A 13,459-nucleotide genomic window follows, 5' to 3' on the forward strand; every position below is an offset into this window, starting at 1 on the left:
AGTGATATGTATCAAAGTGAATGGGCAGTAATGTAACTTGCAGAATTTGGACAACTTGAGCATGTTGGAATTACAGAACTTGATTTACTCTGTGATGCTGCATTCTTATAGATATTGTACAGAATATATTACGTTTATGTTATCATTAAGATTAACCTCTATTTTGGAATGCTGATTAATACAAAATGTAACTTGATTTGGTTTAGATTTAGGTCAAGTGTATGTTTGGGATATGAACTCAAGATTGTGTGTCCATAGATTCTATGATGAAGGTTGTGTAAAAGGATCTTCACTTGCTGTCTCTCCAAATCAACAGTACTTGGCAGCAGGGTATGTAGTACTGTGCATAGTGTGTTTGTCTGAGCAAACATACAAAGACAGCTAATGCAGTGGCCTAAAAATAATTAATTTTTATAGCTTAAATATTGAACATTAAGTAGTAGTTTTTGCTGTATATGTGATATCTATATTTTATGTAAAATACACTTACTTTAGTATCATAATGTTTCCTGTTTAAATTGGTTGATATTTTTTACCTATTACCCAGTTAGAGATGCTTTACATAAGTTTTATATTTTTAATTCTTATAAAATTCTTGTAATTCAGCTAATAAAATGATTGTTTTAAAGCAAGTATAAACATGTTTGGTCCAGGTTAAGCTCTGTCAAATTTTATTTTCTTTGTATCTGTTAGCTACTTGTACATTAATGTGTTAACTTTCTCCAAGTTCTATGCTTAGTAGACATATTGCCAAACTTCTTGCAGACACATAAGTTAATAGTTGGAGAAAAATAAAAAAAATTAATTAAATGTGCAGGTCAGTAATAACTTGAAATGGAAATCATACTTAAATAATTGTGCATGTACCAAATTCACCAGTCTTCCCTAGTTAGCTTGTATTCAAGAAGTAATGTACATAGTATTTAGGTTCGAGTCTTGTGTATATTACAGTTACCTATATATGTTTCAAAGGAATGTATATAATTGTTTTATTTTTTAATTAGTAAGAAAGCATTAGAATGTTCTAATTTTACATCATTTAGATATTTTCTAAAAATGTTTTGAAATCTAAAGCTGAAAATTGGTTGAGAACATTGACATTGGAACTACTTAAAATGTTTTATTGTAATATTTTTTTAATTTTAGATTAAAGCAAACCAATATTTAAAACAACTTATTGTGTACATTGTTTTAATTTCCAGATCTGACACTGGTGTGGTCAATATTTATGAAACTTCAAACTTAGAAAACTGCCAGAACCCCAAACCTACAAAAACTTTGTTCAATTTAACTACTCAAGTCACAAATCTGAAATTTAACTGTACTTCTGAACTGTTGGCCATGTCGTCCTTTTTGAAAAATAATGCTGTCAAATTGGTAAGTCTCTTCACTAAAGATTATGTGGTTGGAGTACAAGTTACTTATGTGTAGTATCATTTTAAGACAGTTTGCTGAACTGTTATAAGTGAAATGTTCACAATTTTTTGTGAAGGAATATTTTTTTATTCATAAGCTTGGTGAATTGTTACAGATAATTCTCTTATTAAATAAAACTATATTTAGTTGTTTGTTTCTCCTAATTTCGTATGAATGAATGTTGTGCATGTGTTCCTTTGCCATGGAAGTCTTACATCTACTCAGCCATGCATGTTTTTTTTAAGTACACCTGGATATATATGTGTCAAAAAAAAATATATATATATCCACATGTACAAGAAAAAAATATCTTTGTGTGGAAAATATGAAATCTTTGGTTACTCATAGATTCTGGTCAAAATGTTTTAAAAGAGTTTACACAGAGCAAGTTTACTGTAAGTTGATAACTTCAGATAAAAACATTTCTTATACGTACAATTGTTTCTAGTTAGAATTAACCATGAATTAAACAGAGTTATCTTTGTTATCAACTGTAGAAGTAATTTATTATAAAACCTTTTCAAATGCATGATTTGAACTCTGCAATTCTGTGTGTGCTTATATGTTGGAGGTTAACCTTTAAAAATCTTGGAGAAACTGTAAAATTACTAACAAGATTTGAAGAACTAGAAATGAACTTATTTACCATACTAAACACAACTGGAAAATTTTCAGTTAGAGTATGTGCTTTGTTGTTGAAGCATCAAATAGTTCAAACCAGAAAATTACTTTGTTTTGTTTTTACTATTTAAAAAAAAAAAAAAAAAAAAAAACTTTTTTTTTTTCTTTTAACAGTAAATACAGTTTAATTTTGAAAAATTATTACATGTTCAAAATGAAAATATCTAAGAATCCAAAACTAGTAACAATATTACAATATTATTTTGTGTTTCTGAACAGGTTCATTTTCCTACTATGACAGTCTTTTCTAATTTCCCTTTATTCCATCATAATTTCAATCGAGTAAACAGTCTTGATATTTCCTTGAATAGTGGCTACATGTGTTTTGGCAATAACAAAGGAACTGCATTTTTATTCAGGTATGGCAATTCACCTAGTTTTCACTCTGCATGAAAGATTTTGTTTTGTGATACATGAGTAATAAATTCTGTATTTTTAAAAATTAAATTATATTGATTACAAGGTTACATTAGCCTTTGGGAAAAATATTTTACAGAATTTTTAAAAATAAATGTTTTCCAGAATATGTGTTCTTCTACATCTGTATTTAACATACAAGCTTTTCCATCAAAGACAATTAACTTGTGAATAAATGTAGTATATATTAAGTTATTTTATTTATGTATTCAAACAAATGAAATTTTATTAATTTGTGATTTTTAATTTGTGCAAGGTTTAAAGTTAAAGGAGACTTTTTAGATCTTGTTAAATGTGCTTAAAAATGTATGTGTAATGACTGTCTTCTGTAGATTTTTCTTAGAGACTGTTTTCTATGTAGGAAAAGTTCAAAGCTTAACAGATTTTAAGTAAACTAACTGGATGATTAGTTTAATTTAAATACTTAAATTATATTTAATTTTCAATTTTTACTTTTTTTCAGACTAAAACACTATTCAAACTACTGAAGTTTTTGAACATCTTTAAAGCACAACATATAAAGAACTTTATTAAATGTTGGGTCAATTTGTTGTTACCTATTATTTACTAATGCAAACCCATGATAGCCAAAATCTGTGTAAAAACTTGTGTTTTAATAAAAATTATTTAAATTTTATAAGCCTCTAGATATTTTTTGGTATTGGTAATATAACAAAAAATTACATACCCAGTCAAAATTGACACTAAAACTAAAATTTTAATCTGTTCTACCAAAACAATAGACTAGTAATTTTGATTTCACAATATAAAGTATCAAAAAATATTGATACTATCCTCTAGTAACAGTAATTTGTAGAATAGAAAATTACTTTTAGTGAAAGAATATTTGTTCTCTATAATATTCAAGTTAAATTTAGACTTTACAGTTGCATGTCTACCTAACCAAACAAATATGAAAGTTTAAATTCTAAACTGAAATTTGTTGATACAGAGAGGAAAAATTGCATAAACATAATAATACAGATTATATTCAGCTTTTTGTGTTAAACGTCTTGTGAAACCATAATAATGTGAATTTAAAAAAAAAAATCATACTTCCCATGTTTGAATTAATGTAATGTTGCAGAAATGACAACCATTTTTCTTATACGTTTGCAAGCAGAATAAATTTAATTTGCATATTCAAGATAACTCGTATAGTATTCAGTAAAGTTTTTACTCTTTACTTTTTAAAGCAAGCAAATGTGAGCATGTACTCTAAGTCATTGGATATTTAGGTATGAAACTTGAGTCTTGTATTGATTTCGTTTTTGATGTGTAAGTGACGAACTACGTACGAATTACCTATGGTAATTATTTTTAGAAAGAATAATGATCATAAAAATCATTTATGCTGACTTTCATATACTGGCATTTCAAATTGCATCTTTTCAATACTTGTGATTTTAAGCTATACAATAAAATGTTAAAAACAAGTTATTTTTAAGGCTTTTTTAAACTATACTGAAAAATCTGTTAAATGAAATAAATTAGAAATTAAGATTTTAAAATTTAATTTTTGAATTTGATGAAAAGTAACATTTTCTTTAATAAGTACAAAGTAGTTTTCTGATAGCTGTACTTACTGTGGTATGTTTACATTTGCACATGTCAGAATGACTATTTGATTGTAGTGAATTTTTACAATCATATGAGTCTCTTAAAATTTTTTGGACAAAATTATATAAACTAAGGGTGATGTTTTGAAAAATATATTGTGATAAGTTTGTCTTCCTGAATTAATCTCACATTAATAAAATAGTTCCTTTAGTCACATACACTTAGATGGACATGTTGTCATGCTTGAGATTAGAGATAACCAAAAAACAAAAAGTTGTTGACAAGATACAAGAGAACTAGTAATAATAGAGAATGTACAACATAATGCCAGGAATGAAATGTTGGTTATTTACATGGGCCAGCGAGATTGTCTTGATACTTGAAACACATTGGACAGTTCCAGTAATTTATTGTGGTTCAAATCACACTATAATCGATGAGAAATAGGTTACACTCTTTCAGTCAGAGTTTTTCTTTTTTGCTCTGCTATAAAACCAAGACTACTGCTACTTTATTAACAATATTAAGTAGTGTTGTCAGGACCAGATCTAATGATATAAACACCATTTGTGTCCAGTACATTTTACAGGTTTTATTTTAAATTCCATGATCTTTACTGTCTGTGTAGAATGATATTCCAACTCCATGATATTTGTATATGAAGAATTCAAGGTTTGTGTGGAGACCACTGGCAGTACTGTTTTGATTGCTGCACATTATAAAGGAAAAGGTATCCACTGGATCTTTTGCTGATTTTATTTTCATGGATGATGTTAATCAACCTCAGTCTTTATATTCTGTCACTTCATCTTGAATATGAAATTATTGTAAGAATAAAATCACATGCATTTTAATTAGTTGGACCAGCATTAAGAGTAAATTTATGTTTACCTTGCCTATAAAACATGCTGTATTAACTATGCATCATCTTAGTGATGGAGTTAGAGAACTTTCCCGGAACTCCTTCTAAAGAAACATACAGGATACATCTTTTTGTTGACTACTTGTGCAGATATAAATCTTGTGAGAGCTCTAACTTCTGATGTTCCTTAGCTCTTGTGTTACTGCACACTAGGGTATGTAAGAGTGTGATTGTTTACTGGTTCCATATTCTTTGTGTTCTAGGACACCAGTAAATTTCAGTTTTGTTTACAGTGTGCATGTTAGAATTTAAGTACTAACCATGAATTTATTGGTTGTGATCACAATATTAGTCAATACCAAATTTGTTTTCTTGTAGTTCTTTATAAGCATTCCCTTTCAAGCTTAAATTCAGATGAAATTAGTTCAGTAACATAAAGAAATTATATGAACTTATGAAAAATATTTAAAAGCAAAAACAAAACACAAAAACTTAAACTATACTACAAGTAAATATAATATTTACTGTTTTTAGACTTAATCTTCTGGTGGAATCGTATGTTCTGCACTTTTCATTTCTCAGCACGACAGAATGCAACTACAGAAAGCGTTCTTTCTCAATGAAACTTGAGTAAACTTGCTTTTTTCAGTAATTAATTTCTGTTGCTTATAAAGTAGCTTGTTTTTATTATATGGCTTGTATTCATTCCTTGGATCACGTGAAAATAATCCATTTGTGTTTAAAATAAATATATATATTGTACAAGGCAACACAAAATTTAACGAACGTGTTAAACTTGTTTCTTTATATTTGTGAAATGTGCTTTTTTGGTTGGTTTATCTTAGGACTTTACTTGCATATAGCTGTAGTATCGTTAGAACAGGCTGGTAAAATTATGCATCTCAATGATAATAAGTTAGATGTCACTATATACTTTCCATATTCATTAACTTACATGACTTCGTCGTGAATTTATAAAAACGCACGAACTGTCGTTGGGTGCTTGTTTTAATCAGTAACCAAGTGATGGGTAGTGACAAGGATTTATATGAAGAGTTAAAAATCGCGTTATTGACAAATGACGAATTTAATAAATTGCCCAAATAAGTATTTTTTTCACCATCAACACGATATTGTGCAAATTGTGAATGATATTAAATTGAGTCTAAAATGTTAACAGTACTTTCTATAAACTGTCTCGTGTATTTTGTCTGATTATTCTGATTATTAACTGTTTCGTGAAAGTAGACTATACGGAACCAAAAAGTTCCATATGCCACTTTAAACATGGTCTCTTTAAGTTACCCAGAATGTATAACTGATACGTCGTCACTAATGTTACAAATTTACCCGAAGACATTTCGTTAGAAATACATGAGATGATTTTCAGATGTGTTTGGTCGTTGCAATTTGTTTTTAAAAATGAAATTCAAGTGGATATTTATTACTTTACGCAAACATCGTTATTTAAGCTTTGGCTAAAGAAATCACACCAATATTTTCAAACAACGGAAGCTCAACCAATGCATATGCTGTTTGTATATAATTACATGTACCTTTCCGTTTAGAGTGTAATGCTCAAGCTAACATCCGCATATTTTCCTTCATGATATACGTAAAACTACACAGAAAATGTATTCCGTAAGCTTCATAACGTCATTAACATACAGGTAACAATCCACGTACAGGAGTTCTCTACATTTTTTAAATTCATTTAACTAGCGTTCGCCAATGTTGCAGGCCTAGGCGATTCAGAATACAATTCCCAAACTGGAAACGCTATTGATTTACTTATGCAAGGCTTAAACAGAAACAAAACTCTTTTATACCCAAACTATTGGGTTTTGATACCTACGGCTGACAGATTGTAAATAGCTCATACAGTAGTTTTGCGCTTAACAACAGAATTTTACATCCAGCAGTCCCTAGTGTCACTTCATAAAAAAACACAAAAAAAACTCAATATTTTGATGAGAACCGTTATTCCAGCAGTGTAATAAATGTGTTCCTAAGTTAATAATAATAAAATGTTTAAATGGTCAAAATCCTTGTATTTTGTAACTAAATTTTAAATAGGTAATTATAGTAGTATAAAAACTAATAAATCCCAAACTTGCATGCAACAAGTAAATAATGGACAAAAATTATTGTTAAACATTTGATGACAAATGAAAATTGATAACATGCATACATACACATAATGTTTATGGTATGTTGATAAGTATATACCCAGAAGGGTCGGATGCAGAAAATACCTCTTTCTCCAATCGTATGTCAGACAGTCTAATGTTTGTTTGTTTGTTTTGACTTTCGTGCAAAGCTACACGAGGGCTATCTGCGCTAGCCATTCCAAATTTAGTGGTGTAAGACTAGAGGGAAGGTACCTAGTCATCACCACCCACCTCCAACTCTTGGGCTCCTCTTTTACCAACGAATAGTAGGATTGACCGTCACATTATAACGTCTCCACGGATGAAAGGACGAGCAAGTTTGTTGTGACGGGGATTCGAACCCATGACCCTAAAATTAGTTAGAGTTTAGTACCTTACCCACCTGGACATACTGGGCCACGGCTTAATGAGCCCTGGTATTAAACACAGGAACTCGTCTGCACTTAAAATAGCATGTGTAGTGTGACTGATTAACGTATTCCTTTTTACGTTCTCTCATGGGTACTTAAAACTTGCACGCTATGGAGAAAAACAAGAAAGAATGTGGCTTTTAGAGCGGAATTTTTCTTCGTGGATTAAAATATGTTATGAATCACGTAGCTGTGTGACTATGTCGAATCAGTTTCCATGTACTAATTTTGTAATAGTTAGAATTGCGCAAAAGTAAAACGCATATGCTTGGGGAAGAAAGTCAGCATGCGCCCTTGGAAGTTGTTTGTTTGTTGTTGTTTTTTCAAACTTCCACCAAAAGTGATGTTTTGTGATAGTATCCGAGGCTGTTCTTTTGTCGTTAAGATATGTTTTATATCGGTGAAATTTAAAGATTGCGATTGAACATTCGCCCTTTAATTTTGTTATTTGGAAGTTATTGAATAACACTAAAGAGAGAAGGTTTTATTTAAATTGTTATATTATTTGTTGGTATCTAACATTTACTTAAAGTTTCATCTTAATTATACAACGAAGAAATTGCTATTGTAAGCAATTTCTTCTTTACTGCCATGGCGCTTACATCTACGATAATGTCACTTTAGAAATCACCACTATATGGTCTTTATGGTTAAACTCGCAAGTACAGAGTATAAATCTAACTGTATTTATACATAACTCGAACTGCATTTTGGATGCATATTTATAGCTTAACAGAGGCCTAAAATGTTCTACACACTGTAAGATGTTATGATGCAATAATTAATCAAAACAATGAGAAAAAATTAGAAGGTTGTAATAGGATGAAGTAACAGTGCAACAAGTGCCAATTCACAACAAACTATACGATATATGATGTATACACAGCTACGTAAAGAAACCACTTCCAAAAATAACTAAATTTAATACTGGTGCTATACTTAAATGAAAGCAGTCGGTACATCTAACAATAAGCCCCTCTTCGAGAATAATATTTTTATAATGAAAAGGCTGATTTCAGCACATGCACAAAGTTTACAAATACAAACAGTTGCAGTCTCCATGTTGACCTCAATGTGGAGTAAACAGCTTGTAGGTATAAGGCCAAGCTCATATCATCACTTCTGAATGGATGCAAGGGGCTGATGGCCCGTCTGAATGATGAACTCTTTCCCATAGATGTAGTTCTGGAACTGGATGGTAAGTATGGTATCCTCGTTCGGTCACAGAGTAGGTTTATTCCACGACTCGATAGTTTTTTACTGACATACGTTAAGGTATTCAGTTTATCTACAAGTTACTGCAGAAACACTGTTCCATCAGTTTGAACAATGAACAGTTTGTTGAAGACTGGCATTATATGGACTGGCAAATTTTCTAAGATGTTACTCAACTTCTGGAATGCTTTCTGCTGTAGTTGTTCCCAATTTACGTTGTTGAATTGGTCTTACTTGACCAGGTCAATCAGTGCTGTAGCAACTTCAATACAGTTGGGGATGAACTTCGATAGTATCCAGCTAATTTCAGGAAGGATCTGATTTGCTGCTTGATCGTTCGAACTGGTGTATCTTGTGTGCTGGTTAGCTTTTCCATTTCCATGGCTATCTGTCAGTTACCTACCTTGTGCTCAACAAGTCCAGCACACAATAACTGATGTAGCACTTAGATGGTCTTGTGGTCAGACCTACTGCCTTCACTCGCCCAAACAGATCTCTCAGGTAATCTTCTCCTCTGGCTCTGTGGGTCAGAACGTTATCAACTTAAAGCTCGATATTATTTTTTTGTTTAACATTTTTCATCATGTAGTTGAATGTTGTTGCTGAGTTGACTAACCAAAACAACATTCTTTTGAAATGGAAGCATCCATCTGGTGTCCTCAAGGCTATATTCTCTTTAGATTCTGTCTCTATTGGAATATACCAATAATAATTACTGAGATCATTCTTGGTAAAGAACTTTGCCCCACCTAGTTTCGCTATGATAGTCTTTGGGCTGCCATAGGTTTGAAGACAAATGTCGTCAAGAGGTTCAGCTTCTGAAAATCTATGCAGAAGTATTTTAAGCTACCAACCCTTCTTCATAATTATCACTAGTGAAAACTAGGCAGAATTCGAAAGCTCAATGATTCTGGCTTCCAATATTACTTCGAGTTCTTGCTTGATCAGGTCTTTCTTGTTCTTTTAACAAACTCCCGTAGATCACCACCTTTAAGTCGCTTACCCCTTTTTATCCACTCACCAAAGTAAGCAGAGGCGTGCTAGCCAGTCTGTGAACCTGTACTATCACAGGGGTTTCACAAAGTGGTGAAACATCCCAAATTTTAGCGCATTTGCAACCCAAGGTCGTATTTAGGACATGTTTGAATATTTTCTTATTATAGGCTGGACTTGGACATCTAAAGAAAAGCGTTTGAAAGTGGCGCATTCAAACAATCCAGGAATTAATTAGAACAATACTTTATAAACTCGCAGCGTGATGTGCTCAACGCGTTTATTGTTAAGACTCCATTGCAATAAAATGTGATCGGATGGTGACAGGTCAACAGCTGGAGGAGTCTAACCATTATATACTCGAGAACCATACGATAAATTGTTCCTTTTCCGTGTAAACACACAAAAATATTTCATCTGATTTCGATATATATGTTCCCCTGATGCTAGTGTTGCTAGCAATACTGAAGGTGAAACTCTGTTAATTTTTTATCACAAAACCAAAAACAAGAAAAATTACAGCGTTTTTGAAATTTTATCCCGTGCAACCTCACTCAAACATACTGTTCTTACTTTCCTGTTATTACAGAGAGGATTCTCCAGTAAAGCCAGCAACAAACGAAAAATTGACTACACTCCAGAAAATGGTTGGCATCCAATGAAATGAAGTAAACTTTACATTACAGCATATGCTTCTCATTCTTAATAACTCGTGACAGTCGCTTTGCTATTGGTTGCCAAGACTGGAAACGCGTTAGCCAATGAATTACAGGACAGGAAAACAGAGTTGTTCACCAAGAATCGGCCGTAAGTTATATGACTTTTTCAATGGTGCACTGAATAAGATCATATTGTGTAAAGATCAGGTTTCAGCGAAAAATCGTCAAATAACTGCAAGTCAAAAAAGTCTTTATCAAATTGATTCTTTATTAGTCAAGACAAGGCGTAACTTTTCTCACTAATCACAGTGAATTCTCCTGCTACATTTTCAATGACAACTATCATCTCAACAATTTTCTGGCTCTCGTTAAACTCCTTTATAAATATGACAAAACTATGAGACTGCATATTGAAACCATTCCACGAACGAGCAATTTGAGAAAAGAGACACGAGGACGAGGGTCAAATGTTACGTTTATAGGTAATCGTTTTATTGAGAAAATCAATGACGCATTTTAGATCATGTCAAGAAAAATTTGTTGATGAAATCAAATTGGATGTTGTTCTTTTTAATGACAGTTCAATCACACAGCATGTAAGATATCTGTACCATTGAGCAGTGTATCCTAGTTGTACGTTACGTCAATTCAACTTCGCAAGTGAAGACGGAAAGTATTTTGTCTTATTTTCTTTAGATAACACCACGACACAGTTATTTTGATAACATTTGAAACAACTGGAATTTTGAATTTCTCCTCAAGGACTGCGTTTTCTTGTTCTTTTGATGAAGCATTTGCAATGGGAGAAGACATTTTAGAATTGCAGATTAAGAAAAAATAAAGTTCTCCACTACATCGTTATTTGATGTTTTACATATGCGCTCAATCTCGTGATCGTCGTTGCAAATTTTTTAATTATCCCCGCAGTTTCACTGTTCCAGCTTTTGCAAGAAATGACTTTTTTCGTGAATGAGGAAAAAGAATGGCAGTCTGGATTCAGCAGGAAAAAATAAGCTTTCGAAAAATTTGAACGATTAACTTTGATTAGTAAAGCAAGAAGTCATACAAAGACATCATAAAAATCTTTGTCAAATTGAGCAACATAAACACAACGGAATGTTTACGAATGTTATTCACATTTCAACAGTCTTTCAACTTGGCATTAGAAATTAAGCAAACATTATTCTGAAGAAACTGTACGAGTTACAAAGGATAGTCGTGACATTTACGTGCATTAGAATTTTTTGAAATAACACTGCCTGCTTCTCTCTATCTTCAGAAGGCTGGGCTTCATTTGTTTCGAGCAGCAAATCTGCTTGAAACAGCGCAAAATTGTATCAACGCGATTATCTCTGACAGTGCGACCGTTTTATCAAAAACAATAACTGTCTCAGAAAAGTTGAATTAAAATATTGCTGATTTAAACTTTGAAGTTAGCTCAGAATTTAAACTCTGAGACTCATTGAGATTTGTCCAAGATGATTTATAGACTAATGTCTCAAAATGCGATACCCTTCTCATCGAGTAATTCTATTCGAGTTCTTTCTGTTCCTACCAAAGTGACAACTTCAAGGGAATCAGAGAAATTCTTGACTTTAGTACATCAAGTGACTTGCGCCAAAAACTTCTGAGTTTTGCGCGCAGTTGGAATATTTTGAAGAAGTTTCTCACTGATAATATACTCCAGCATCAACCTGCTCCAATTTACATTTAATTAGAAGAGGAATTTAATGAAGACGTTATTAAAGAATTGGTTGCAACCCGCAGTAGAGAGGCAAGGCCTTGCATGAAGGACAAAGTGTATGGAGAATGTTTCGGTTGCGTTTTCATTGTACTTGGAAAGTATAATATTTGTTCGCCAGCCCATGGCAATCTGTTTTGTGTGTATCAATGTATCTCATGCTGAGAGTAAGCGTGCCATTTCAAAACTAAAAATAATTAAAAACAGTTTCCTTTCCTTGCTCACGCAGAAACAGCCAAGTCAACTGTTGGCTCTAAATGTTGAATATCAGCGTAAAATAGCTTATACTATGTGAAACAGATGGATTGACTATATTGCTGACACTTCAAGTGAGCGAAGGCGTCCTCAGTTAGCTTTTTTTTCAATAATTAGCACTCGTCAAGTTGTGTTCATGTGAAAGAAGTATAAATGAAAGATGTTTAATTTTGCTTTTGTAAATATATTTTGGTATTACATCAAATGCATATAAGTGTTAATACGTATCAATAGCCATTATATGATCTACATACGCGTAAAATAGCTATCACATGAAAAAAGGGAGCCTCTCCCTCAAACAAAACAGAGGGGCCTCTAAATGAATCAGCACGCCGCTAAATGTCAGTCGACACGGTTATGTAATGTGGTTGTGACATCTAGAATATTTCCATCACCATTACAGTTGCGCGTATATAGGCCTACTTTGCCCATTGTTATTTATGTCTGCTGCCATTTACCACTGTATAATCCTGGTTGACTTAGCAATGTATGTTTTTTTATACACGGATGGGCAAGAATCTTTGCAACAGATGTTTGTGACTTGTTGGCGATAAATTCCAATAATAAACAAACAGCAGTGTCATCATCATCATATGCCACTCGATTCCTTAAGGAACATAGGGCCGCAATTGCTACGGTTTCTGTAACAGGCTGGTTTTTTTAAGTGAGTAGGTTGTTAGCCTACTGCACAACCCCCAATCTGAAGGACCTTTTCTCAGCCCACCGAGGGGAATCGAACCCTTGATTTTAGCGTTGTAAATCCAGAGACATACCGCTGTACTAGCGGGGGGCAAACAGCAGTGTATGTACTTGTTTTAAAATAATATCAAACAGCTCAAACATACATACAAATGTTCATTACACTTTTGGTTATCACAGTTGTATCCAGAAGTTTAAATAATTGACTTTTTTGTTGTTGTTTTTATTTGTCAAAGTCCACACAGACTGGTTCAGTTACTTTAGAATACAATTGAAAATATAAATTACTTCTTCTTTTCTCGTTATTACAATACAATCTATGATAATCTCACTTTAGAAATCACCACTGTATGCTATTTATGGCTAAACTCACAATGACG

At 32.4% G+C, this 13,459-nt stretch overlaps 1 protein-coding gene across 4 annotated transcripts in view; it reads left to right on the top strand.

The window, feature by feature from the left end:
* wcd (U3 small nucleolar RNA-associated protein 18 homolog wicked) overlaps positions 1-3,149 on the top strand; it is a 39,205-nt gene extending 36,056 nt beyond the window's left edge. For all 4 annotated transcript variants that reach the window (XM_076503467.1, XM_076503466.1, XM_076503468.1 and 1 more), the window contains exons 11-14: positions 207-330; positions 1,203-1,377; positions 2,317-2,456; positions 2,978-3,149. In XM_076503467.1, coding sequence (XP_076359582.1) covers positions 207-330; positions 1,203-1,377; positions 2,317-2,456; positions 2,978-3,002 — 464 coding nt within the window. In that variant the 3' untranslated portion in view covers positions 3,003-3,149. The remainder of the gene's footprint in view (positions 1-206; positions 331-1,202; positions 1,378-2,316; positions 2,457-2,977) is intronic.
* The last annotated feature ends 10,310 nt before the right edge of the window (positions 3,150-13,459 follow it).

The sequence above is a fragment of the Tachypleus tridentatus genome, chromosome 6, assembly GCF_004210375.1.
Source record: "Tachypleus tridentatus isolate NWPU-2018 chromosome 6, ASM421037v1, whole genome shotgun sequence".
Lineage (NCBI taxonomy): Eukaryota > Metazoa > Arthropoda > Merostomata > Xiphosura > Limulidae > Tachypleus > Tachypleus tridentatus.